Raw genomic sequence first — 26,844 nt, 5'->3', positions numbered from 1 at the left:
CAAATCCCCTCCCTTCCCTCCCCAGAACGGGGGACCGTGCCATGAGGAACGTGCCGCAAATAAACCATCCTGCCGGCTGAGCGTGTGAACCCCTCACCGTGCGCTGGGACGCAGCCCTGCCCCGGGCCTGGCTCCGGGCAGCTGTGCCAGAGCTCCCCAGGAAACCGTAAATATGGGATCTGATGGGTTCTGGGGCTGCTTTGGGGTTTTCTGCTGCTTGACGGCAACAAGTGGCTGGATGATCCACAGCCCCTGCAGTGCCAGGTGGGTGCCCAGGCTGCTCCTGCCGTCCCCACCATGATCTCCTTTGCCCTGGATGTCCCCCAGCACAGAACTGGTGGGGGAAAAACTCAACACAGCACCCTGAAATCCTCCAGAAAATCCTCAATAAAACTCTGCTCGCACAGCCCAAGCACAGGGAGGTCACAGACAGGATGAGAACTGTGAAGGCTTCCGAGGTGGGCCATCAATCAGGGCAGAGAAAAGAAATCACCTAAATTTAATAAGAGACACCAGGAGCTACCTGGAATGAAATCCTGCAGTCCCATAAAAAGCACGAGAGCCTCCAAACCCACTACCAAAAAGCTGGGTGTCACAAAAGGGAGTCAGGAGAGCTCTGGGGCCAAAAAGGCATCAACCCTCTGTGGCCACAAAAATCCACCTCCCATCCCTGAGGATGAAGGGGAGATAAATTAAGAATATAGAGACACATTCATATTCCCAGACAGAAATCTCAGAACCCTGGGAGTGCTTTTACAGGCAGTGGGGATTCCAGAGCCCTCGGGTGCTTTTTGCTCCATCCCTGGAGAGCAGCACGTCCCGGGCAGGCACAGGGAGTTTGCGAGGCGAGGACAGCGAGGCTGAATAAGGATGACAAGATTTGGCCCAGAAAGAGGAGGGCAGAGATTAGCCGTGGACAAGCTCAAGGGAAGGCAAGTGTCCAACCCGGAGTGCCAAGCCTGGCTTTGTTTTAGCCTTAACTGCGCTTTTTTGTTTGTTTGTTTGTTGGTGTAAAAACCTTTCTGTTGGAAATCAGTTTAACTTTAAGCTTCCTGAGAATAAAAGCCTGTGAGAAAGCTCTGCCCATGCGAGGCTCCCTTGGGAGGCTCCAATGGGAGCCTCAGCAGCCCCTGGGCCCGAATTTCTATGGCTAGAGCACCCATCTGCTCAGCGATACAGTCACCCCTGCTCGTGTGCCTCCCCACCAGCACAGCCCTGGGAGCTGCACCCGGCGGGGCAGGACGGACCTGCAGCTCCGTGGATGGACACGGAGCCACGAGGAGTCCAGCCCTGCTCCAGCTGCTGCTGCTGGAGCTGCCCCGGCTGCAGTTTCCTTTGTTCCCATGAAGGAAATTGAGGCCCAAGATAAACCTGGGTATCAGAAATGATGAGCATTCCTGTTGTCATCAGGAGGTACCAGCACAGAGCAGCTCCAAAATCCTGAAGCCTGGCTGGATCCAGCCACAGGCAGAGCTGAGTTCTGCTGCCAGATCCAGGCACCAGCACCTGCCTCGGGTGGACAAAGGAGGTTTCACTGTGGGGATCCTGCTCTGACACCCAGGGGACCCTCTGTGGGACCCTGGGGCTCCTGCAGGAGCAGCCTGGGGATCCTGCTCAGAGCCCTCTGCCCAGGCTGGGTGTGTGGCTGTTTCTCCAGGCAAGAAGGGATGGATGTTTGCAGCCCAGGCCTCGCCCGGCTCCCGCTCTGCCTGGCTCGGGGTGCTGGGACCCTGCAGAGAGGCTCTGGCTCCCAAGCAGCTCCTGCAGGGACTGTCCAGTAGGACAAAGCCAAACCACCACCAGCTTGAGCCCTTCCTCCATTTGGAGGCCAAGGAGAATGGGAAGGGATCATCTCCTGAGGCTCTCCAATATCCATCCCCAATATCCCACTGTGCCAGCCCGGGGAAAATGGTTACAGGGTGGGAACTGGGAAAGCTTTTGGGGTGGGGTGATTAATGCAGGAAAAAGGAAAGGGATCACCTGATTTTAATAAGGCACACCAGGAACTCCCTGGCATGAAATCCCTCCCGTCCTCTGAGGGAGCAGAGTGAGAGGAGCTGGTTGTGTGGGAGGATCTGATTTGCCTGGCTGTGATGAGGGTGCAGGGGCCCCTTTGCTATTTTAGCAATCCCTGCCCTGCAAATGCCTCCCTGGACCACCACGGAGCTGGTAAAGGCCCGAGTTTGACTGGAAGGAAGTTTTTCCTTGGGGGAGTTTGGTGGGCGCTTCTCTCAGAGTTCCTGGTGCGCTCCTCGTCCGAGGAGCAGTTTCCTTTCCGCTGAATAAGAACTTGCTCAGAAATTGCTCTGACATGAGACACATCCCAGCCTGGGAACCTTTCAGCAGCGCAGCAGAGCCTGTCCAACACCAGCTCCCCGCGCTGCCCGTGCCAAATCCCCTATCTGGAGCACAATGTGTTTCCTTGCTCCCCCTGCGCTCGCTCCCGGCTTTGTTAAACGCTCCGGAGGCACCGCGGAGGCCAAACTCCGAGCGGCGCCCGGCACCTGCGGCCAGCGCTGCGCCAGGAACACGTGCAGGTGTGGGAGCATCTCCTGGCTCCGTGGGGAAAGCTGGGGGCTCCAGAGCCACCTCTGGAATGGGCTCTGGATTCCCCCAGTGCCTGTCGGGGCACGCAGCCTGCGCCTGGCCAGCGCTGCTTGATCCCAGGCAGAGGCAGAGGTGCTCTGTGCAAAGTGAAGGGAGGCTGCTTGTCCCTGCGCTCTGAATGACACCGTGGCCCTGCAGAAATTGTGGAGTGGTGCCTGTGGTATTTTAGTGACGTTAAATCTGATCAAAGACCCCGCCTGCGTTTTCCTGTGTCCCCACGAGCTCACCAGCAGCTGAGCTCTGACAGCGTTTTAGCTCAGACCTTTCCCAGCTGCAGTTCCTCTCCTGGGGGAGCTGGAAGCTGCATCAGGACAAGCTGGGCTGGAGAAGGGGCTTGGGCCGCACCAGTGCTGAGCAAAGAGCCAGCCCAGCGGCGCTGGAGAGAGGCAGGATGGAGAACAGACCTCCGAGCTCTTCTCCAAGCCGAGTCCTCCCTGGAGCTCTCACTCCAGGCGCCCGGCCAAAGCCGGACCCAAGGCCAAGCTCTACGTGGATAAGTTCCTTGCCAGGTAAAGCTGATGGGAACCTGAAGCTGTGAAAAGCTCAGCAGGAGCAGATCCCTGGAGAACACCTCCTTGGGACAAGCCCTGTCCTCTCCACGTGCTGTGCTGGGATCTCGCAAGGAGCTATAGAGAAAAATCTGATCTGGCTGACAAAAAGCATTCCCATGGGAAATTTTGACTTTCTGTCAGAAACTCCAGAGCATTTCTTTTTCAGCCCCAAATAAGCATGAATAGGAACAAAGATTCAGTTTTGGCAGGGGGAATGGCCTTACCAAAAAACCACCCAAATTTTTAAGCAAAGCAGACACATTCTATAATTTTTCCTCTTTGGATGAAAAGAAAAATAAAAATAAAACTCCCAACGATTTTCTAGAAAGGAAAAATTAAATTCAGTGGGGAAAAAAAAAAAAAAAAAAAAAAAAAAAGCAACCGTTTCTCCCAGCTCTACTCGATGCAAATTCAGCCGGTTTGGCTGATGCCCCGGAGCTCTCCGGCCGCTCCGGTCCCCGCGCAGCGCCGGAGGAGCTCGGCAGCAGCGCCCGCTCGCCCCTGCCCTGCCCGGGCTCCGCGGCCGCGCTGCCCCCGGCCTGACTTTCTCTGGGATTTGGGAGAGAAACCAGGGTGGGCCGACGGTCATGAGCGAGTGGGTGGGAGCTGAATGGGGTTATTGTGATCTTTATCTGCGGGGATTATTCCAGGCGGTGTGGGCTTGGCAGGGCAGCGCGGGGCTTTGCAGGCTGATAGGTGCAGCCCCGGGGAAGGAGCAGCCGGACTGGGCTGCGGAAAATTGTTTTACGGTAGCTTCGTCCTCGCAAAACATTCGTTTCCCAGCAAAGCCGGTGGAAAAGGAAAAAACAGCGATTTTCGTTTGCAGAAGTCTGACGCGGCGAGGACTGCACATGGTTTGAAATGCAAAGCCTGGCATAAAAGTGACATATTTTACTGGAAACTGGGAACTTGCTTTCCTTTTATTGGAAATACACTGGAAGGGAGAAGGATGGTAGGAGCACGGCGCCAGCACAATAAGTGAATAGAAGCATTTTCAGGAGAGTCTGGGGGTCCTGCAGAGTAGACAGAGGGTCCGCTAGCGCCTCGTCACCGCGCCAAAATTCACGGCATCGCTGATAGCGGTGACCCTGCAGGCAGGGAGCGGGGCTGAGGCTGGGGGAGCCGGACCCCTCCTGCCCCCCCGGCCCCGCCGCTGGGCAAGAGCCAGCGCTGGGACGTAAGCGAGACGCGGAGCTCCGAACCCGAGCGCTCCGGGCCGCGGGAGCCGCGGGACGGCGGAAAAGCAAAGCCGGAGCCGAGCCCGGCAGCCTCGGGGCACCGCCGCTCTCCCTCGGGACGCGGCATCCCCCGGCCGCTTCCCCCGTCCCGGGGCAGCGGGGGCTCCGCGGCGGGGCCGAGCATCGCCCCGAGGCCGCCGGGACCCCGGAGCCGCCGCCGCGTGTGCCCCGGTGCCACCGGACCCCTATCCCGCCAGATAACCCGGCTTGGCCGTGCCTCCCCGGTGAAGAAATTGCGCTGTCCGCAAAGCACACATCTGATTGTGATTTGAGGAAAAAAATAAAAAAAATGAAAAGAAGGGAAAGAAAACAAAATAAAACGAAAAAAAAAAAAAAAAAAAAAAAAAGGCGGCCAAGGCTGGCCGCTCGGCGAGGGTTTTTTCCTATAGTCGGAGCTGCAAATATTTTGGAAGACGGGGCCGTGTTTTCCGTGTAAACAAGGCGGCGGCGGCGGCGGCGGCGGGGCCGGGGCTGCGCTCCGCGGGGCCGGGGGGTCCCGGTGCGGGGAGCGGAGCCCAGCCGGGGCCATCCCAACCCGGGCCGGGTCCCCACGGGCGCACGGCTGAGCCCCGGCCCCCTAAACCGCGAGGAGAGGCGCGGCAGCCCGCGGGGATCCCGCTGGGAAGCGGGGGTGGAAGATCGGAGGGAACGCTCGGCGGGATGTGCGGGGACTCCCGGGGAAGAGCTGCCCGGACCCTTAACCCTTGTCCACCTCGGCACAGGCACAGGGGGACTCTGTCCGCCCGGCACAGCCAGCACGGCGCGTGTTTCTCGCTCGAGATGGAACGAACCGGCTGCTGCCCGCTTCTCTTTTGGCCCTGGGGCTCCTTCAAGTCCCCGCCGCCGCCTCCCAGGGCCGCCCGCAGCTCCTGAGGATGCAGGGGCGGGAGCTGGAGGCTTTGCCCGGCTTCCCTGCCCTGCTCCCGGCCGCCTTCCCTTCCGGAAGGGGCCAGAGCCCGTCCCGGTCCCCGTCCCGGTCCCCGGTCCCCGTCCCGCCGTTCGCGGCGCCTCCCGGGCTCGTGGCGGCTCTGAGCCGTGTCCCGGGAAGAGAGCGGGGCTGCGGGCGAGCTCCGGGATCCCGGACCGGAGCCGGGCCGCGGGCCCCCCCGGGCCAGGGCCCTGCGCGTTCCTGCGGACACGACCGGCGTTTTCCCGGAATCCTGAATGCCCCTTATCCCCTCTCCCGAGCTCCTTGGTTTTTCCTGCCTCGCGTTTCCGAGCTTCCCGTTGCTCTGCCCATCGGAGTCCCCCGCTAGCCCCGTCCCGCGCCGCCGGGTGCCTCCGGTGTCCCCGTCCCCTGCGGCTCTCGGTAGCCCCTGCCCCAAATTCCTGTGCCCTGCCCGGTGGTCCCAGGCTCCCCGTGCCCGCCGTTTTGCACCTGGAGGTCCCTCGGTGTTGTCACCAGCGGGCTCCCGAGTACCTCAGTGTCCCCTGCCTTGAGCTGCCGGGCGCCTCAGTGTCCCATCCCCTGCGCTCCCGGGTGCCTTCACATCCCCGCTCCGAGGTCCCTCGGTGTCCCGTCCTCACCCCTACGCTCTCCGGTACCTCAGCGTCCTCCTTCTATCCCGTTCTCCGCGTCTCTGCGTGTCCCCGAACGGCTCCCCGTGTCCCTGGCTGTCCCCGCGCTGCTCGGCGTGTCCCTGGATGTCCCCGTGCCTTTCGCGGCTCCTTCGCTCTGCCCTCCCCCTGCCTCCCCTCCGGGACCTCCGCGCCCCGTCCCCGTCCTCCTCCCGCCCGCGCCGGTGTCCGCGCCCGCGGCCGGGACTCACCCACGCACTCGTTGGCCTCCCGGGCCGTCGCTCGCTGCCAGGGCCGGTCGTAGTGGAAGGGCTTGCAGCGGTCGCACTCGGGCCCGGCCGTGTTGTGCTTGCAGTCGCACACCAGGCTGTCGTCGCGGTCCCGGACGCAGCGCGACGCGTGCCCGTTGCACTTGCAGCGCCCGCCGACCTGCAGGTCGGACACGGCGTAGAAGTAGGAGTCGCGGGCCAGCTCGGAGTCGTCCTCGCTCTCGTCGCCGAAGGTGTGCAGGCGGCTGAAGGTCACCCTGATGTCGGTGGCCGTCACCCAGTCCTGCAGCACGGGCGAGTTGTCGAAGTCGTGGGCGGTGGGGCGGCCGTCCAGGGTGCTGAAGGCGATGAGGCCGCCGGAGAGGGGCCGCACGTCGGTGTGCGAGTCGGTGCACACCGCCTCCTGCTCGTTCTGCTTCGTGATGGCGGCGCGGCTCGGCTTGTTGTACATCTTGCGGCACTGCGTGGAGTAGAACTGGAAAGGCACCCAGGTCTTGCCGTAGTCCATGGACTTGTGGATGGCCATGGACTCGGGGCGCGGCGAGCAGAACTGCAGGCTGACGTAGGTCACCTCGAATTTCTTGCCGAGGGACAGGGTGAGGGTGACGTTGTGGGGGTACTGGACGTAGCTGTCGGACTGCCAGCAGGTCAGGTTGTGCGGGTTGTTGAGGTCGGTGAGGAAGGAGGGCGGGTGGGCGCGCTTGGGGTCGGAGGCGTTGCAGAGGTGGCAGGTGCGGACCTGCTCCTCGCCCTTCTCCGTCACCACGCAGTACCGCGACGGCGGCTTCCCGCAGGTGCTGGACACCTTCACCTCCTTCCCGAAGGCCGAGTTGACGAAGTCGGGGATGCAGCGGCGGGGCAGCCCGTGCTCGTCGTAGCAGGGGTCGGGCTGGGCGGTCTGCACGGCGAACATGTTCACGCCGTGGTAGCCGCCGCGCAGGGGCTGCGCCAGCCACGCCGCCGCCAGCAGCAGGGCCAGCGGCGCCTCCGCTCCCCTCCGCGGCATCCTGCGCGACCTCCGCGCGGCGTGGGGACACGGGGCAGACCGGGGAGCCGCCGCTCGACCGCGCCGCTCCGCGGGGCACCTCGGCCGGGGACGCGGTGCGGCGGCTCAGGGAGCCCGGAGCATCGCCCGCCCCGCGGCCAGCCCCGCGGAGAAAGGGGAGACCGCGACGGCGGCGGCACCACAAAAGTGGGGCTGGCGGCGGGGCTGGGTCCCGCCTGCCTCCCGCCCCGGCCCTCGCACGGAGAATGACTGGCGGTCCCAGCCCCCGCCGCGTTTGAGGTCATGCTAAAGGAGTGACATCGCGCTCAAGGAACAGAACAACGACATCCACTGGCGGCTCAGCCAGAGACGCGCACAGGCCTCGGGGAGGGCGGGGGGGATGGGAGCGGGACGGAGCCCGCCTCGACACCGCGGTGATGGGCGCCAGCTCCGCCGCGGGGCTCCCGGGCCGCCCGAGGAGCCGGGCGAGGACCCTCGTCCTCCCGCCGCACCCCGTGCCCCCGACGGGGCTACGGGAGCCGGGCCCCGCACCCTGCAGCCGGGGATGCTCGTGGGCGTGGAGCGGGAAGGGGGGAAGCGGCCGGGAGGAGCCCCACGCCCACCTGTGGGGACAGCGGGGGGATCAGGACGGGGACATGTCCCACCTGGTCCCTGCTGGCCTCGCCTGCCCTCCGGGCCAGACAGGGACCGACCCCTCAGCTGGATCGGAAAGGACACGGCCCCGAGGGGGCTCCCGCAGCCCTGGGACAGAGAACCCGGTGCCGGGGAAGTGTAATGGGGGGAAACAGCACGGGAACTGCCCGGCCTGGCGACATTCGGCAGGTGGTTTTAGGAGACAGATCTCGGGGAAGAGGGGCAGTGTCTCTATCACAGCGCCCGGACAGACGGGGCACAAGGGGCTGCGCGGCGCCTCTTGCCGCCCCCACCTCGCTCTGCAGTTTGTCTGCTCTCCCGTTAAGGCGAGGAAGGGGTTAAAGGGCGGCACTTGTCCCACACCGGGCCGTGGCCCAGCCCCGCTCTCCCCTTCCCACCCACCGGCGGACCCCCGGTGCCGAGGGGCCGCCCCCGACGGCCGCTGCCCCCCGGACCCACTCGGGCTCCGCTCCTGCCGCTGCGATCCCGGCCGGGCACAGCCCCGGGGACGGCACCGACACCCCGGAGAGACGGTCCCGGGCGGGAGCGGCGTTTCCCTGCCTCGGCTCCCGGCCGCCCCGCTCGCCCCCCTTCCCTCCCTCTTTGATTAAAAGGGCACTTTTATTTTTCCAACGGAGGTGCCCTCTCTCGGAGCGCTGCCCACGCCGTGTCACTCAAGCGGCCGGGCCCTGGCACGGCGGCGCGGTCCCCTCCCCGGAGAGCCCGGCCCGAGGCGGCGGGGGCTGCCCGGGCAGCGGCGAGCCCCGGGCCGGCCTCCGCCCCCTCCTCTCCTCCCGCCCCTCTCCGCGCTTTGAATTCCTTGCCACCGAGCTGAATAAAAGTGGTTGTTGTAAATTGAATTAGTGCCTGATTAATCTGCTCCCGGGTCTGCTAGCCCAGCGGGGCGTCTTTGGCAATGCAACCGCCTTCCCTGCAGGGCAGCGGGGCTCCGCAGCCTCCCTGCCCCCATCGCTCCCCCCGGACCCCCAGCCGCCCCCCAGCCCCGCCGCTCCCGGGATTTGTTAACTCATCCCCGGGAATGGGCCCCTCCGGGCCGCTGCCGGAGCCCCCCATGGCCGGGGCAGGGGAGGGGAGTGCGCGGATGGGGATGAGCCGGCCCGGGCTGGGGGAGGTCCGGTCCCCTGCTCCCACCGAGCCACCGGGACCCGGCCGCAGTCCGGGACACTCCGGACAGTCCCGGCATCCCCCAGCCCCGGAGAAAGTTTTAACCCCACTCAAGGATCGCGGCTCTATTTGCAGAGCTGCGATGGGGGTGTGTGCTCCCATCCAGCTCTGGGAGGGCACCTCAAGGAGGGAGTGGGATAATTTAGGCTAAGATGTCCCGGACCGTGGGGCCAGGCCGGGACAGGGCTGCGGGAAGCCCCGGGATATCGCCGGCCGTGCGGGCTCTCCGCAGGGATGGGAATGCCCAGCCCGGAGCCCCAGGTTCGGACCCTCAGAGCCCTGCAGGTGCCTCCACCAGCGCCTCCGCTCGGCGTTTGCCATTCCCCGCTTTGCTCGCCCGGCGCTTTTCCTTCGGCCACGCGTGCCCGGGACCAGCGGCCGCCGCGGGTTCCGTGCCCGGGCTGTGCCGGGGAGGCGCAGGGACGGGACCGGGCACGGCTCGGGCGCAGCAGATGCCGCTGCCGGGGAAAGATGCGGGTCTGGCTCCGGGTGCTCCGGGCGCTCCCGGACCCTCTCGCCGGCCCGACCACGGCCAGGGAATGCCCCCAGCGCGCAGGGCAGGGCTGAAATGTCAGCGCTCCTTTAGGATCCGCCTGGTGACCCCTCAAAGCCCGCACGGTCCTTCACCGCCTCACAGCAAAAATTGGGGTGAATGTCAGAAAGCTTGGCCCCGCGGAACTCCCCGCAAAGCCGAGGTGCTGCCTAATCCCATTAGCAGGGTGTTAATTTAACAACCTCCCGGCGCTGCCGAGCGCGGGGCTCCGCGCTGCCCACCGGCCTTCCCGGGGCTGCGGCTCTCGCCTCCCGCCTGCCCTTCTCGCTGGATTTATTCGGTGTTTCACAACCCCCGGGGTTTTTAATGGCTCTTGCGGTCATTAACGTGATTTACTGAGGCTTTCTCCTCTAATTACCTCGCCCTCGAGCTATTAAATTCGTGTAAGCAGCTCCGGGGACCGAGGCGCAGCTCGCCGGGCCCGGGCCCGAGTCTGCCGGGCCCTTCCGGGGCCGTCCCGGGCGGGTGGAACGGGGGATGCTCGGGAACCAGCCCGTGCCCTCCACGGATCGCCCCCCTCCTCGAATTTGATTTTCCTGTCATGAAGCACCAGCCAGCCCCGGCCCTGCCCTGCCTGGGGAGGGGACGGATCCTTGCCGAAGTCAGCCCCGGTGAGATGCCGAAACATCTCCGGTACCAGCGCCGGAGCATCTCCGCTGCCTGCACCGGGAACGAAGCACGGCTGGGACCACACCGGAGCTTCGTCTCCGCTCGCCCGGTCCCTGCCCGGGAGCGCGGCCGGGCCGGGCCGGGCCGAGCCGGGCCGGGGCAGAGCGGAGCGTCCCCGTTCCCCCGCGTTTGGGCCGGGAGAAGCCCCCGGGACGGAGAACCGGCACGGGCTTGATTTCAGCCGCACCGGGGACAGCGGGAAAGGCGGCCCCGGCGCTCGGAGCCTGTTTTAAAAGTCAAATGGCTTCGGGTGCCGGAGCTCGTCCTCCCCGCCGGGAACAATGCGCTGCTCCTCGCCCACCTCCCCCTGCACCGCTCGGGCTCGGAGAAGGGAGGGGGAAAGCCCGAGCGGCTCTTCTCCTCCTCGGCTCTCGGGGGGCCGTTCCCCGGCGGGACCGGCAGCGGCTGGAAAAGCAGAGAAGACCCGGGTTGAAATAATCAGGAGCGATTTATTCCCCTGGAGTGACAGTTCTTTTGAGCGGTTGCCGAATGGCAGTTTCTGTCTTTCTGAAAGCTTTTCTTCCAGATTCTGTTCAGATTAGGCTGGGGAGATGAATGAGGCCATTATCCACCCCAGTAGCTATTCTGAAATGCCAAATTAATTACCAAGGGCTAAATCAAGGCGATGGGGGCTGGAGGGGAGAGGGGGGCGGCGGTTTGAGGTGTGAAAATATCTCCGCGATCTTTGAAACACGGGCACGGCGGGCGGCCGGGGCTGCTCGCCTCCAACCCCCCGAACTTCGCTCCGCAGGCGCGGGGGCAGCGGCGGCCGGAGCCGGGCGGAGCACCGAGGAGAGGCCGCGGGTCCCGCTCCGGTTCCCCGGCTCCGGCTCCGGCGGGGCTCGGCGCGGGGCTGAACCGGGGCCGCGGCTCGGCCGAGGCCGCTTGTGCCGCTCACGGGCCCGGCGGACCCCCGGCACTCCCCGTCCCAGGGACTCTCCGGTCCCGCAGCGCGGGGAGGAGCAGCCCCGCTGTCCCCAGCCCGTTTGCGGAGCTTTATCAGCAGCGGAGCCGCCGCGGAGCGAGCCCGGAGCATTCCCAAATTCCCGAAGGGCCGGCTCGGGCAGGCGAAAATGATCAGCGGTCGCTTCTTTGCCATGAGAGAGAGAAGAGGGAGGGCGAGGGATTGTGCAGGGATGCCGATCCATAACTTGGTTCGCGTTGCTTGGCTCGGAGGGTCATAGGAACACCGCGGAGAAAGGGGGTAAGGCCGGTTCCAAGGGAATTAGGGAAGAAGGCACCGCTGGCTCTTCCCGGACTGATGTCTCTCTGCCAGCACAGATGACAACATTTGCACATGACATTTAATCCTCCGCCCTAAAGCTCTGTGGCTCCCGGCAGGCAGTTATTGTTATTATTGTCGCTCTAATATTTACGCTTTGCTCCCAAACAAGTGTAATTTCCCCGATCGCTTTGTATCTGCTTGGCCCCTAATCCAGTTTTCTCTTCAGTTCCCGGGAGACCACACCTCTGGCTCCTCTCATTCATAGGAAAAAAAGGGGAAAAAAAAAAAAAAAAAAAGGAAGGAATTTTACATTTAAAAGTAATCGTTTAGGGAACGGCGGGTCAAGCCTGACTCAGTGTTGGACAATTTTGGGGCTGATGCAGAATCCTCTGCCAATGCCCACGGTCAGTGAGGGACATCCCGGCTCAGCCTGAGCAGCAACGACAGCGGAGCCAGGCAAGGCTTTTCCTTGCAAACGAGGAATAAGCACCAAGGAGATTTCCCAGGGGCTGAGAAGTGGGCTGGAGAAGGAATCAAGCCTTTAATGTAAATTGGCCGTGGCTGGCAGAGACCACCGAACACTGGGCTATTCAGCATCTCTGTGAACCTCTAATGATCAACTCGGTTTTCAATTATACACCCACAATTGCCACCAAGTGAGATAAGCCTCCGGAATACTATATTTCCTCTTGCAAAATGTTTTCTTTCGGGCAGGCGGGCTGGGAAGCTCAGTGAGTAATATTTGATTTATTTGCAGCAGAGCTGCGGGACAGGCGGCAGCCAGGGGAGCAGGAGCCAGGCTCGCCCGGAGCGGCTCAGCGCTGCCGGCAGCCCGCAGGTGGATTCAGCCGCTGCAGCGCCGCGGCTCCCAGATATCCCCCGGAAAACTGGGGCGCTTCTGGGTTGTCAAACCCTTTGATTTCTTTGTGTGCTTCCCTACGGAAACAACGGCTTCGTTTGGATGGGTGCAGATGGAGCACGGCGCAAACCCAGCTGAGGCTGGGAAACGCTGCCGGGGCTCACCCAGGGAAAAACGGGCTCCGAACAGAACGGACCCTCAAGAGCCCGGCTCTTCCTGTGCCCCGAACAACGCTACCTGACATTTGGAAGCTGTTTCCAATCCAAATTTCTGTTCTGAGCAATGCAGTACAGGAGTGGGACAAGAGGGACTTGGTGACCTCACAGCAATGTCCGGAGCTCCAGGGCACAGAAATACCCGAGCGGGGAGCTCAGCCACTGCGAATGTCCCGGCACAGCCGGAGAAACGTCCCTGCACTGATGGAGGGAATATCCCTGCGTGTCTCTGTGCCCCGATTTCAGGGAGCTGCAGGACTCTGCAGGACTCTGAGGCGTGGGAGACGTGGGGTGAAGGAAACAGGCTTGGAGGAGGCAGATTTCTGTATAAATATTGCTGGGGATATGTGTGGAGAGGAGGGGATGGGGACATTCAGTTTATTCAGTGAAATGTTTGATTCAGAGACATTTCACTGAGGTTTTGGTGCCACTCTGCATCTCTGGATCTCAGGGCACCTGAAGCAACTCCACCCCTTGCACAGGGCTTCCTGCTCCACAGTTTAGGACTTTTCCCTTTATGTGCAGTATTTGTGGGTCTGCCTGACAGAGGGGCACCAGAGCAATTCACAAATCCCCACCACCGAAACCCAGGAGACCACCCAGCCGCGGTGCCATGACGGCTTTTGGGGACTCTGGGCATCCCTGTCCCAAAGCAGTCGGCTCTGAGCCCACACCGCATTTTGCACACGAGTTTGGTGTCCCCAGCCGGCTGCCCCTTCACTCCCCCGGCACTGCCGGACACAGCTCGGGAGCGCCGGGCACCGTGACTGCTCCCGGGAGAAAACCTGCCCTGAGTGAGAGCCACCCACACCTGGGCCTGCCGGGGCGGGTGACAGCGAGCAAAGCCCTTCCCTCCTGATCCCAGCCCGCTGTTACTCCGGGAAAACCGAGCCCTTCGGGCCTTGGGTTGCTCAGAGAAGTGTGAGCGGCGGCTCCAGCGAGCGCTGCGGGGCTGGGGAATGAAGCTGGAGAGGCCGGAGGTGCGAGCAGAGGGAGAGGCAGGACACGGCACCCCAGCGGTGCACTGAGCACTGCCCCCCGGCCCTCTAAAATAGCAATATTCCCTTAAAATAATGAAATGGAGCAGAGATTGTTCCTCACCCGCATTTCAGAATTGTTTCTGGGCACAGTGAACATCACTGGTGTCACTCCATGTTGGAGATTTTTGGCTCTGGCATAAGAAATTGGCCCGTGCAGAGATTTTCTGTCTCGATCACAGTTTTGTACGGGACCTGTGGAAGGTCGTGGAGCTGAGACCCTGATCTTAGCGGGAGTGTTCCTGCCCTGTGAAAGGAATTCGAGCTCCTTAATCTGGTGTAAGGTAAAGGTGGAACCTGGGCTGGGCTTCCAGGGGAGAGGAGGGAGTGTGGCAGAGGCCGGGGCCAGGGCAGGCAGGGCTGGCTGGGTTTCGGCTACCTAAGGAGCAGGATGGTTGAAACGCGGACCCCAGAGCCTCCATCTCCCTTTGCCAGACGATGAACTCTTTCTTCTCCGGCATTCCCTCTGCAGTGACAGCGGCTCGTGGGACCAGCTCCGCCTGCAGCTGGGGCAGTCCCGGGGCAGGCTCTGCCTCAGCACGGCAGATGAAGGGGCCGTTTTGTTGCTTTCTTTGTTTAGAAGTAATAAAAAGAAATGTATTGCAGAAAGCATCCCGTTCCCTGAGGGAAGGAGTGGGGGATTTGTAGGGCTGGAGCCAGCAAAGCTGGGGCAGGGCAGAGGGGCCGAGCAGCAGCCCCATCCAGGCTTTGGGTTCGCATCCTCCTTAAGGGAGGTGTCCTCTGGCACCAGACAGGGCACGGCGAGCGCTGGCACCCCAAAATCAGGGGTGCTGGGAGCGAGCCCTGCCCAGCCCCGAGCAGAGCCCTGCCGCCTTTCCAGGACCTTCCCCAGGGCGCTCCGCAGCGTTCGGGCTCCTTTTGGCAGCCATCCGAACCTAATTATAATTAAGAATGCATTAGGCGGGGATGAAGTGGCCCTCGAGTGGCTCCGGGAAGAGGCGGCGGGAGCGGCTCCGGCCGGGGCTTCGGGGATGGGGCCACAGGAACCTTCCCGTGCCCCTCCCGGGACACGGAGCCCCCATCCCGGTCCGTGCCAGGGCTGGCTTCATGCAGAGCCACCCCTGCGGCCACAGGAACCTTCCCGTGCCTCTCCCGGGATCCCGGCGTGCCCGAGCCCCGCAGTGCCGGAGGAGAGCGCAGTGGGGCACGGAGGGGCGGGGATGGAGGCGGTGGTGGGAGAAGGCGAATGGAGCGCTCCGGGTCAGCCTCAGTTTCCCCGGACATTGAGCAGAGTGATGCTCGCACCCTTGGTAAAGCTCTTCGCTGTCCGCGGCAGGAAAGGCAGCTCCCAACCTCAGCCAGGGGCGGCTGCGGGTCTCACTCAGGACCACCTGTGCCCATCTGGGCACCTCAGAACCACCTGGGCACCTCCCCTTGTCCTGCCCCCAAAAGAGGATTGAGGGCGGGCCGCTCCAGCCCGGTTCTGTCCTGCTTCCAGCCTCTTTTGCTTGTCTCGGGTGAGATCTTTATCCCACTTTTCCCTTAAATCCTGTCCACAAACCCCATTTTCTCCTGAGGGCAGTGTGGGCACAGCATTCGGGTGCCTGCCGAGGACGGCGAGTTTGTCAGCAGGGTAAGGAGCAGGGCAAATGTCCCTCTCCCGGTCCAGTTTATCCCAAGCTGCATCTGCAGTGGATTTGCACGGGGTGATCGCTCTTATTTAAAGCAAGCCGGGGAAAAAGGAAATCGGCGGAAAGAAAGGCTCCGTAGGAGCTCACCCTGAGGCCCTGCTGCCATCTGCTGGGGTCCCAGCGCCGAGCCCAGCCCGGGATGGGGCTGGGGATGGGGATGGGGATGGGGATGGGGATGGGATGGGGATGGGATGGGGCTGGGGATGGGGCTGGGGATGGGATGGGGATGGGATGGGGATGGGGATGGGGATGGGATGGGGATGGGATGGGATGGGGCTGGGATGGGGATGGGATGGGGATGGGATGGGGATGGGGATGGGATGGGGATGGGATGGGGCTGGGATGGGGATGGGATGGGGATGGGATGGGGATGGGATGGGATGGGGATGGGATGGGGCTGGGGATGGGGATGGGATGGGGATGGGGATGGGGATGGGGATGGGGATGGGGATGGGATGGGGATGGGATGGGGATGGGATGGGGATGGGGATGGGATGGGGCTGGGGATGGGGATGGGATGGGGATGGGGATGGGGATGGGGATGGGATGGGGATGGGGATGGGGATGGGATGGGGATGGGGATGGGGATGGGATGGGATGGGGCTGGGGATGGGGATGGGATGGGGATGGGGATGGGGATGGGGATGGGATGGGGATGGGGATGGGGATGGGATGGGGATGGGGATGGGATGGGGCTGGGGATGGGATGGGATGGGATGGGGATGGGGATGGGGATGGGGATGGGGATGGGATGGGGATGGGATGGGGATGGGGATGGGGATGGGATGGGGATGGGGATGGGATGGGATGGGGATGGGGATGGGATGGGGATGGGGATGGGATGGGGATGGGATGGGGATGGGATGGGGTCGTTTCGGGGGCACGGGGCCGGAACGGGATCCCCTTCCTCGTTTTCCTGGACCTGGCCCCTCCTGCTGCAGCAGCATTTGGGAGCAAAGCCTCCCGAGAGGCCGAGCAGCCCCAGGCGTCCCAGCTGAGGATCCTGGCTGTCCCTTGCTCCTCTGGGATGTCCCTCGCTGAAGTATTTCAGCCCCTGCATTTGGGAAGGCGGAGCCCAGCTCCTGAGGGGTGCAGGACTCTGGTTTCCACTCAGATTTTCAGATTTACACCTCATTTACGCCTTGGCCATCACAAAATATGTGCCCAAAAGTGGAGGGGCAGTGGCAGGGAGGGGGTGGGACTCGGCCGGGCGTGCCCCGGGGAGGAGAACAGACCGCAGCTGCTCTGGCCTCTCAGCCTGGCGTGTTGCACCTCCACCTCTGGCTGTGTGGCTGCCCAGGGACGTGTCCAGCTGTCCCCAGGCCTGGGGTAGCCCAGCACAGGCCCAGCGTGCAGCCAGCTCCAGGGATGGCCCAGATTTATTCCTTTTTGCCCAGATTTCTTCAGTGCTGTCAGGAGCTGGAGCGAGTCCTGTTGTGGGCACCGCTGAGCTGGCAGTGCCCAGAGTGAGCTCCCAGAGCCCGGTTCGATTGCTCAGGACCTCACCAGGAGCTGTGCTGCTCTGGGAAGGAAAGGTTCATGGCTCTGGAGACTCTGAGGTGCCTGAGGCAGAGGGCTGAGGCTCACCAGAGCCGCAGGTAGCACGGGAGCCCCGGAATTTCAGCACCCTCACATCGCCCCTGCTCCGGGCTGGCCCGGGGGGGCTGCCGGAGGCACAGTGTTTTCCAGGGGTTCATTGCCCGGCTGAGCTGCACCCCGGGGGATGCTGAACCGCTCCATCAGTGCAGTTCTCCGGCAGGACACAGGGTGGAAACCTCAGCCCACGGGCAACCGCTCCCGGCCCGGCTCTTCCCCGCGCTCTGCCCCTTCCCGGGGACAGGAATCCCGTGCTGCAGGGCAGGGAGCTCTGAGCAGCGAGGAGAGGGCTCCAGCTTGGCCTGAGCGCCGCCCGGAGCCGGGGCTGAGCTGGGAGTGCCAGCTCAGGGCAGATCAGACTCATCTGCTAAAAGTGGGACAGCTCTGGAGCCCTCCCAGGCCAGAACCGGCCAGAAAACCTCTGACACCTCAACAGGCTGGGTCACATAAAGTTGTTTCTCCTCCTCCATGGGAGGTGGAAGGGGAAGGTCTGGTGTCAGACCTGCCCGCAGCGAGGGCTCTGCCCCGGTTTCATTTCCCAAGGGCTGAGAAAGAGCCTGTCAGGATCCTCTGAATGTGCTCTGAGAAATGAAAAACACAAGCTGTGGGGAAAACCAGAGACACGAAGGTTCCCTTTTCAGAACGCTGCTTCCCCTTCCCTGCGAGGGACGGGCGGTGGGGGAGGCTGCGGAGCGGCTCTGCCGGGCGGGGATGCCCCGCTCCTGTGCGGCTCGGGGACAGGGAGCCACGGGCTCGCCTGGAGCCGCTGCGGCCCCAGCAGCAGCCTCGGGGCTGTGTAAGGACAGGATCAGCCGTCCAAAGCTGCTGGAGACCCTCGCTCTGGGCAGCAGCAGCAGCACCCCAGGGAGATGTGCTGGCAACCCAGGGTGATGTGCTGGCTGCAGAACTTGGCCTGAGTGCAGAGCTGCTGACTTCATGGCACTTTTGGGGGGCTGAGATGCTCGATTCCCAGTGTGGGGCTGGGTTGGAGTTGCTGTTTCAGGGAGTGTGTCTGGGTGTGGAGCAGAGAGGAAAGGGAACGAGACTGATGAACTGAGCTTCAGTGCGAGGTGAACTTCGGTGTCCAAGGCCAGGCTGGGTGGGACTTGGAGCACCTTGTCCAGTTAAAGGTGTCCCTTCACCTGCAGCAGTGTGGGACAAGATCACCTTCAGGGTCCTTTCCAACCCAGCCCATTCTTTGACTCTGGGGTCAAAGAGAACTTCAGAGCACCCAGAGGTCTAAATGAGCTCATCAGAGCACAGCCTCAGCTTCCTCCTCCTGCTGGGGCTGGCCAGCAGCTCCAGGGGCAGAAAGGGAGCTGGGATGTGCCTGGTGGCCCCGGGCGCTGTTTGTCACCGCTGCAGCCCCGGCACGGCCCCTCCCTGCCCTCCCCCGCTTCCTTCCGCCGCCGCGAGCCCCCCCAGCCCGTGTTTGGGAACTTCCTCCGCTGCCCCGGCCCCCTCCGGAGCCTCAGGTGGGGAGGGAGGGGACGGGAGGGGACAGCAGGGGACAGGAGGGGACACGGTGCAGCCCCAGCAGCCAGAGCAGTTTGGCCCCTGCACCTTTGGCCCTCCAGACAACTCCCAGTTCCTCCAGCTCGGGGATCTGCCTGAGATGCTGGGTCTGAGCTGGGGAGGTGGGAATGGGCAGGAGGGGTGGGAAAGGTCCGACTGGCATCCCAGACTGGCATCCAGAGAGGAGCTGCGACACAAAGCTCTGCCCGAGCACTTGGCTGTTTCCCAGCCTTGGGGCAGGGGCACGGTGACATCGCCACCTGACCTGCCCTGTCCCGCTATTTTTGCTGCCTCGGGATTTCTTCTGAACTGCTGGTGGCCGCTCGGCTGGCGAGGGCCGAGCCCACGTCCCCCCCTGAGGGTTCCACCTGGCGCAGGTGACGCAGCACCCAGGGCACTTGTCCCACGTGCTTTGCACAGCAGGCGTTTGTCTCCATGGGCCACCAATGAAAGGGGATTTCGGCTCTGACTGGCTTGGCTTTTTTTAAAATTCACTGGAATTTCACTGCGGAACCCACAGCTGTTTTGGCCCCTGAGCAGGTTTTGACTCTCGGAGCAGCAGCAGCAGTGGTCACTCTCTTCCACAAGTCGGAATCCGGACTCCTGCCCTCGGCACTGGCCAGGCAGGATCCAGCCTCGAGCCCCAAGCGCAGGGATGGATGGATGGATGGATGGATGGATGGATGGATGGATGGATGGATGGATGGATGGATGGAGTGGCAGGTGAAGCGTTGGAAAGGTGCATGGGTGGATGGATGGAAAGAAGGAGAGACCGATGGAGGGAAGGGCAGATGGATGAAGAGCAGGATGGTGCTGAATGAAGGGATGGATGAGGGGCAGAGTGGCAGGAGCAAGGGATAGAAGGAGGGGTGGGTAATGGAAGCGTGCAGGGCGGAAGGGAAGGTGGTGGTGCCACAGATGGGTCCATGGATGCACGGACGGGGGATCCATGGATGGATGAGTGGCTGGGTGAACGTCAGGGCGCTGGCGGCGCGGCGGGAGCAGAGGGACGGCTGGGTGGAGGACGGAGGGCTGCCTGCGCGGAGGAAGCGGGGGCAGGTGCCGGGGCAGGCCGGGCGGGGCGGGCCGCGCACGTGTGCGGGGCGGACCCGCCGCCAGCCCCGCCCGCCCGGTGCCGCCGGTGCCGCCCGGCGCGGAGCGGAGCCCGGCGAGAGCCCGGCGGGGCCGGCGAGGATGGGCACGGAGCCCCGGCGGCAGCCGCCCCGCAGGTGGGAGAGCCGGGAGGACCGGGACGGGGGACCGGGCACGCACCGAGCCCGGGGTGTCCCTGGGACCGGGACCGGGACCGGGGCGGGGGGACCGGGCACGCACCGAGCCCGGGGTGTCCCTGGGACCGGGACCGGGCACGCACCGAGCCCGGGGCGTCCCTGGGACCGGGACCGGGACCGGGCACGCACCGAGCCCGGGGCGTCCCTGGGACCGGGACCGGGCACGCACCAAGCCCGGGGTGACTGAGACGGGGGGACCGTACACCCGTGCACGTGGAGGAAGAGCTCCCTTGTGTTCTCGGTGTCCGTGAAGCCCGTGGGTTGGGCGGTGGTGCACGGGGCACCGCCGTGCCCGGAGGGGGCAGTGCCGTTTGCGGGGCTCGCTGTAAGTGGGGTGAAGGAGGGGGACGGGGACCGGCGGCATGCGGGGGTCGCCTGTAACTGGGGGCTTCCTCTTGAGCCCCCCAGCGGGTGTCACTGCCCGGGCGGGGGTTTCTCTTGCACCCTGGGAAGGCGCCCCCCGGCCCCGCGTCTCCCCGGGGTGCCCCTGCAGCCCGTGGGGGCCGTGCCTGGCCGGGGGGAGCCGGTGTCACCCCTCGGGCGGGGACGGCCCGGCTCCTGTGACTCATTTCGGGCTGCTCGGGGCCAGGTGCGGGGCCCTGCCCGCCCCAGGGGACCACCGTGCCGCGGCGGGTCCCCGGGAAGTGCCGGGGGCTCTCCGGTGCCCGCCCGCAGTTTCGGCAGGGCTGCTGGCGGGGCGGCCGCGACCCAGCCCGGCCGCTGCACCGGAGCCCTTCCCTGAAGGGACCCAAGGTCGCCTGTCGCTCCCTCGGGCGGGGCTGCGCACCCGAGGCGCTGAGGTGCAGCCCCAGGGAAGGCTCTGCTTTGGCAACAGGATGTGGTTTGGGATGTGACAAGCGCAGCAGCGTCACCCCTCCAGCATCGGGGGCTGGAGCCGCGCCAGCCCCGAGCCCTGCCCGCGCTCCTCTCGCAGCAGCCCGGGCTGGCTGTTGTGCCCGCCCAGGAGCATCTTCCATCGGCTGCTCCTGTGGCCTCCCAGCGCCACCAGTGCCACCCAGGCAGTGCCCGGCCTGGCTGTCCCCAGAGGCTCTGAGCTGCTTTGGAGGTGTGAGGCCGGCGGGAGAAAAAGGCTCTGCTGATTGAAATCACTAACGAAAGCGGGAGAAAAGAGCTTCCAGCCCTTGGTTTTCATGTTTGTGACAGCCTGGCTGCTGCCGCCGGCACCGTTAGCTTTGCTGAGGGCTGGTTTCGGGCAGTGCTGCTCCCGGGGCAGCGAAACTGCTCAGGCAGCTGCAGGCTGCTGCTGCTCCTGCTGCTCGCCCTGATGCTGGGCAGCTGCAATTTGTTTTGGTTTCCCATTTAGGTCAATTTTCTAAATCTCCGTCCGGGGCAAACTCCAGGGATTATGCAGGATGTCAAGGCTTTAACTTTCCTGGCTGTCAAAAAGGTCTGTTGGGTCAGTGCTTGGTTTTTCCTCTCCTTCAAAGCACAAACTCGGATGAAGTCGTGAAGTGTTTCCGAAACCTGGTTGCAAAGTGGTTTGGAGCTCTGGGTGCTGCTCAGATTAGAGCACACCAAGGTGAGGACAGCAAGGTGAGAGGATAAGGAGCTGGAGCCGGGCTGTGCTGGTGGCAGTGGTTCTGTCCCTCGCTCTGCGTGAGGCTGGAGGGCTCGGGGGATGCTTTCCCAAGGAAGCAGCTGGGCAGGGCCGGGTGTGCTGCAGAGGGAGCTGGGGTGTGAGCTGGGATGTGAACTGGGATGTGAACTGGGATGTGAAATGGGATGTGAGCTGGGGTGTGAGCTGGGGTGTGAGCTGGGATGTGAGCTGGGATGTGAGCTGGGATGTGAGCTGGGATGTGAGCTGGGATGTGAGCTGGGATGTGAGCTGGGGTGTGAGCTGGGATGTGAGCTGGGATGTGAGCTGGGATGTGAGCTGGGGTGTGAGCTGGGGTGTGAGCTGGGGTGTGAGCTGGGATGTGAGCTGGGATGTGAGCTGGGATGTGAGCTGGGATGTGAACTGGGGTGTGAGCTGGGATGTGAGCTGGGATGTGAGCTGGGATGTGAGCTGGGATGTGAACTGGGGTGTGAGCTGGGGTGTGAGCTGGGGTGTGAGCTGGGATGTGAACTGGGATGTGAGCTGGGATGTGAGCTGGGGTGTGAGCTCAGTGCTCTGCCCTCCCTGGCCCCGTGTGGCCAGCCCTGTCCTGCTCCCACAGTTCTGCAGCCAGCTCAGGGCAGAGGGAAGGGCACAGGATGTGCTGGAAGTGCTTCTGCAGAGAGGGAAAGTGGATTTCTGCTGTGCCTCGCTTGGGTGGGGCAGCCCCGCACCTCTGGGCTGTAGGATGGTGCCGCTGGCTTCTCCCTGCTCCCCTTGGAGACCAGGGCATCCAGCTGGCACAGAAACCAACCAAAAGCGGCCCCGAGTGCCTTCTTGCTGAATGTGAAAATGAAGATGTGGGCTTTGCAGTGAGAAAGAAGAACTGAGAGCGGTGGGAAGCGCTGGCAGAGAGGAGCGGCGGCTGCTCCAGCAGGATCAGCTGCTCTGGCAGGGCGAGCCGCCCGTGCAGCAGCAGCCCCGGGGCTCAGGGATGCCAGCACCGGTGCTCTGCCTCTGCTGGGGACCCGGGACAGCCCAGCATGGCGTGGGGACCCTGCCATGCTGCAGCTCACTCTGGAGTAGTTTCAGCTTCTCTTTCCTGGCTGCCCGCTGAGCACGGCAGGCCTGCCCAGTTTTGCATTATTATTCTGCAAGGGGAAAATTGTGCCTGAGGGTGTCAGGGGAAAGTGCTCAGGTGAGTGCCCCACACAAAAGGTGTGAGAGGCTCCTTTTGCATCGGAGCTCTGCTCCCAGCAGCGGTCTGAACTTGCAGGTGAGAGGATGGGGAGGGAGGGTGAGGTTTATATGGAAACTCTGTCCCCAGCTCGCTGCCTGGCAGCTCTGTGCTTTGCTGCTTCGGGCTGGAAATGTCACTGCCCACGGGAGCTGGGGACACAATCCAGGCTCTGCGGCTCTTTCCCTCCTCTCTCCTTTGCTCCGCTTCCCTCGGAGGCTCAGGGCTCCCCTCCGAGGCTCAGGGCTCCCCTCCTTGTCCCGTCTCTCGTGCCCGGTGTGAGGACAGGGTCCCACCCATCCAAAGCCATCACCGGGGCTCCAGGTGACATCTGCAACCCACCCAGGGCCGCGGCACCTGCGGTTGGGTCAGGGCTCTTTGGTGACGGGGTGTGATCCAAGGACACTCCCGAGGATGCGAGAACTGTCCCCGTGCCGAGCCCGGAGGGGACAGAGCTCCCTGCTGGCCCCGAGCCCGGCCGGGCCTCCCGGGTGGGAGCCGCGGCTCCCGAGCGCCTTTCCCAGCACGGAGACCCAACCCCGCCGTCCCCGTCCTTCTGATCCCTCTTTGGCCGCCAATTAGCGCGACGTGAGAACTTGTCTCCTGCTGACGCGCCCGTGTGACTCCTCGGATGCTTTAATTGCGGTGTTTTCGGCGGCCGGGCGCAATGAAATGGTAATTGTCGTGATTGTGTGCCGGACGGGAGCTGAGAGATGCAGCTCTTTGGCGGAGCCTAATTAGGAAATAGGGACACTGTTGGGAATGGCTCTGCGATGTGATTTTCCTAATGAAAGCCGCTGAATAGGCAGCCTTGTAATGAAGAACAGCCTCGCAAGGGCACTGCCAATTGCTCTTCTCTAGTGTTAATTTTGTATTTCCTCCCCATTGTTTCTAATACCCTCTTGGAAAAGCTTGAAGATAAAATGCTTTATTTCCTTGCGCCTCGTATCCTGTTTGGCAAGCGGCGATTGGAGCATGTGCATCTGGAATACATGAGAGGCCAGGCAGGAGCCCCTTCAGACTTGTTCATCTCTGATTTCAAGCTCTGCCACTGGAAAAAAAAAAAAAAAAAAAGCAACTTCAGCTTGCGGCTGCTGGGCTCCGGCGGCCGGGGCAGCGGGACGGCCCGGCCGGGCCGGGCGATGCTCCGGGAGCCGGGGCCGGGCAGCGCCGCACGGCGATGCTCCGGGAGCCTGGGCCGTTCGGAGCCGGGGCTGGGCTGGTCTCACTTCAGCCCCGTTGGACCTGCGGCGCCTGAGAGCTCACCCACACTCAGTCTCTGGCTCGGTAACGCCGAGCCCGGAGCCGGACCGGCCGGGGCAGCTGTGGCTCAGCGCTCCCACCTGGGCTGCTGCTTCTGCTGCTTCCCGGAACGGGGCCGGGACGCCCGGGGTGCCCGGGGCTGCCTCCGCACCTGCGGCGGCCGGGACAGGGACAGAGCGAGCCTGGCTTTGGGGACAGAGGGAGCCTGGCTTTGGGACAGAGCGAGCCTGGCTTTGGGGACAGAGCGAGCCTGGCTTTGGGGACAGAGGGAGCCTGGCTTTGGGACAGAGCGAGCCTGGCTTTGGGGACAGAGGGAGCCTGGCTTTGGGACAGAGCGAGCCTGGCTTTGGGGACAGAGCGAGCTGGCTTTGGGGACAGAGGGAGCCTGGTTTTGGGACAGAGCGAGCCTGGCTTTGGGACAGAGGGAGCCTGGCTTTGGGACAGAGCGAGCCTGGCTTTGGGGACAGAGCGAGCCTGGCTTTGGGGACAGAGCGAGCCTGGCTTTGGGGGCAGAGGGAGCCTGGCTTTGGGGGCAGAGCGAGCCTGGCTTTGGGACAGAGCGAGCCTGGCTTTGGGGGCAGAGCGAGCCTGGCTTTGAGGGCAGATGAGCCACTGGCCGAGTGAGAAGGGGAATGGGAACGCACACCTCGGCTCTGTGGGTGCTGCCCCATCCTCGGTGACAATTGTCAATGACTCCGGGTGCCTCAGGGGCTCTGTGTGTATTTGTAGGAGAGATGGGGCCGGGCCTTGCTTCCCCTCCAATGCTGTTCCACTGTTTGAAATCCCCACAGTGCTTGGGCTGGGAGCAGCTCGGGTGCTCCCAAAACGCTGCTGGTGTTGTTTTGGGGCGGGTGGAAGCAGAGGCGGGCAGAGCTGGCATCAGCAGCCCATGTGGATGAGGACACGGGCACCGGCCCGGTCACGCTGCTCGTGGCTGCTGTGTCTGAGCAGGGAGGGCTCAGCTCAGCCCAGGCCTGTGACTGCCCGGCAGCAGCCGGGGGAGGAACTCGCCGTGACTGTGCCCCGTGCTGCAGGGTCTGTGAGGCTGCCCTGGGTGTTTTCACTCCTGTGACTGTGCCCCGTGCTGCAGGGTCTGTGAGGCTGCCCTGGGTGTTTTCACTCCTGTGACTGTGCCCGTGCTGCAGGATCTGTGAGGCTGCCCTGGGTGTTTTCCCTCCCGTGTTTGCTGCTCCCAGGGCTGCGTGGATGGGCATGGCTGCTGCGTGGATGGGCACAGTTGCTGTGTGCATGGGGCACGGCTGCTGCATGGATGGGCACAGCTGCTGCGTGCACACTTTGGAAAGGCACCGCTGCTCTGGGCCTGCAGAAGTGTTTTTCATCCCTTCCACAAAGGCCCATTCTTTGTTGTCTCAAATTAGGATGAAACGCTTCCCCTTTCAGCTGCTTCCCCCATCGCTCTGTGTCTATTTAAACCCTCAGCCCAGAGGCTTCTCGGCAAACAAGCTCCCATCCTTTCAGGTGGCATTTCCCTTTTCTCATTGTTTCTGGCACTCTGTGCATGTGAAACTCTGCCAATGTTTCTTCATTCTCGGTGTCTTTGTGTTGATAAAGGTCCTCCAGGGGTACACAGGAGTGTGCAGCTGCCTGGGGGAGTCACAGCATCTCTCAGGTGTGGGAATGAGGGAATTCCAGCCTGGGCGAGATCCCTGCTGCTCCTCATCCAGCTGTGGGGATCCTGCCTGAGGCCTCCCTCGATCAATTAGCTGGGTTGCAATCAAGGCCAGCAAGGTTAATGTTCCCCGGGGGCTGCTCCTGAACTGGGAGTTGTCCCCAGGCTGATCTGGTTCCATGCCAGGGGGGCTGATCCCTTGGGAACTCCAGGCTGTGGAGGAATGGTTGCAAACCCACTTTTATGACCCAGAGCCTGGGAACTCCATGGCCCTGAGCTGCCAGATCCTGGTGCTGGGTTTAGGAGGAAGTTGAGTGTTAAACACCATCCCACCTGCTCCAGGTGAGAGTTAAATGCCATCCCACCTGCTCCAGGTGAGAGTTAAATGCCATCCCACCTGCTCCACGTGAGAGTTAAACACCATCCCACCTGCTCCAGGTGAGAGTTAAACGCCATCCCACCTGCTCCAGGTGGGCCCCAAGCAGGACATCACCACGAGGGTGGTGCTTTAGGGTGAAGGGGGCAGGGCTGGGATGGAGGAACCCTTTTTCTGCCCCTTTTGGGAACAATGCCCCTGTGGCAGGAAGCTCCAGCCCATCGTGGGAGGACCTGGGGGCTGGGAGTTGCTGTGCTGAACTCCCTGCTCCTGTGATGGGTGCCAGGGGGGATGTGGGAGCTTGCCCCGAGGTCAGGGCTGTGCCAGCCTGGCAGGGTTGCTCTTGTGTCACTTGTGGCTGTGGTGTCACCTTCAGATCCTGAGCTGGGAGAGGGGATGGAGAGTCATGGACGGGTTCTTCATGTGGAGAAGGGGGCACCTCTTGCCTTGTGTTCTCCATGGATTTTTGGGCTGTCAGGGGTGTAGCAGTGGCTGTACAAGGCCAGCCCAAAGGATGGTCCAGCTCAGGGCCCTGCCTGGGCATGGACAGCCCAGGAGGAGCTGGTTCACCATGGTGGGACTGCCCCAACGTCCCCAGTGCCAGCACCTTCCCTTTGTGCTGCTGTGCCCCTTCTCCTCTGCAGCTCTGGGGCATGGAATGGCTTCCAGGGCCGAGCCTGCAGCTTCCCAGAGGGGAACTGGGGCTTTGGAAAGGTCCCAGGCTCTGGGCTCCTTGTTGTCCCCCACAAGGAGCCGGGGATGCTGCCGTGGCTGTTTGAGGGCGCCCAGGGGGTGAAGCCTGCCGGGCTTGGCTGCAGGGGTCTGGGTGCCCCCTCTCCTTGGGCTGCCCCCTTTGGGGACAGGATTCCTTCCTTCCCCTCGCTGTGATGGGGACGCTGTGGCTGCACCACCCCTGGTGGGGCTCACGCCCTCCTGGCAGATTTGTGATTTCCAGCCCCGCTTGGCCCGAGGGTGACGGGCACAAAGACGTCCCTGCCACCATCTGTGCTTTGTGGGGCTGCAGCCAGCGGTGCTGGGAGAAAACTGAAGGGTTTGGGCAACCAAGGCAGGGACTGAAAAGGCTCCTGGGTTCCCAGCAGGGCCTCCACAATGGCAGGAAGCAACTTCTAAAGCTTCCTTTGGATACACAGGGCCTTGGGGGAAAG

At 63.3% G+C, this 26,844-nt stretch overlaps 2 protein-coding genes across 2 annotated transcripts in view; one reads left to right on the top strand and one right to left on the bottom strand.

Moving 5' to 3' along the window:
- NTN1 (netrin 1) overlaps positions 1 to 7,230 on the bottom strand; it is a 73,904-nt gene extending 66,674 nt beyond the window's left edge. The window contains exon 1 of the mRNA XM_021539076.2: positions 6,166 to 7,230. Within this exon, the coding sequence (XP_021394751.1) occupies positions 6,166 to 7,189 (1,024 nt within the window). The 5' untranslated portion in view covers positions 7,190 to 7,230. The remainder of the gene's footprint in view (positions 1 to 6,165) is intronic.
- A 12,260-nt stretch (positions 7,231 to 19,490) lies between these two features.
- Positions 19,491 to 26,844, top strand: part of PIK3R5 (phosphoinositide-3-kinase regulatory subunit 5) — a 34,247-nt gene continuing 26,893 nt past the window's right edge. Inside the window, exon 1 of the mRNA XM_077787314.1 lies at positions 19,491 to 19,557. The gene's annotated coding sequence lies outside the window, so the exon portion shown is untranslated. The remainder of the gene's footprint in view (positions 19,558 to 26,844) is intronic.

Source organism: Lonchura striata, chromosome 19 (assembly GCF_046129695.1).
Source record: "Lonchura striata isolate bLonStr1 chromosome 19, bLonStr1.mat, whole genome shotgun sequence".
Taxonomy (NCBI): Eukaryota; Metazoa; Chordata; class Aves; order Passeriformes; family Estrildidae; genus Lonchura; species Lonchura striata.
Note: the sequence above shows the minus strand (reverse complement) of the source record. Positions and strands in the feature narration are given on the sequence as shown.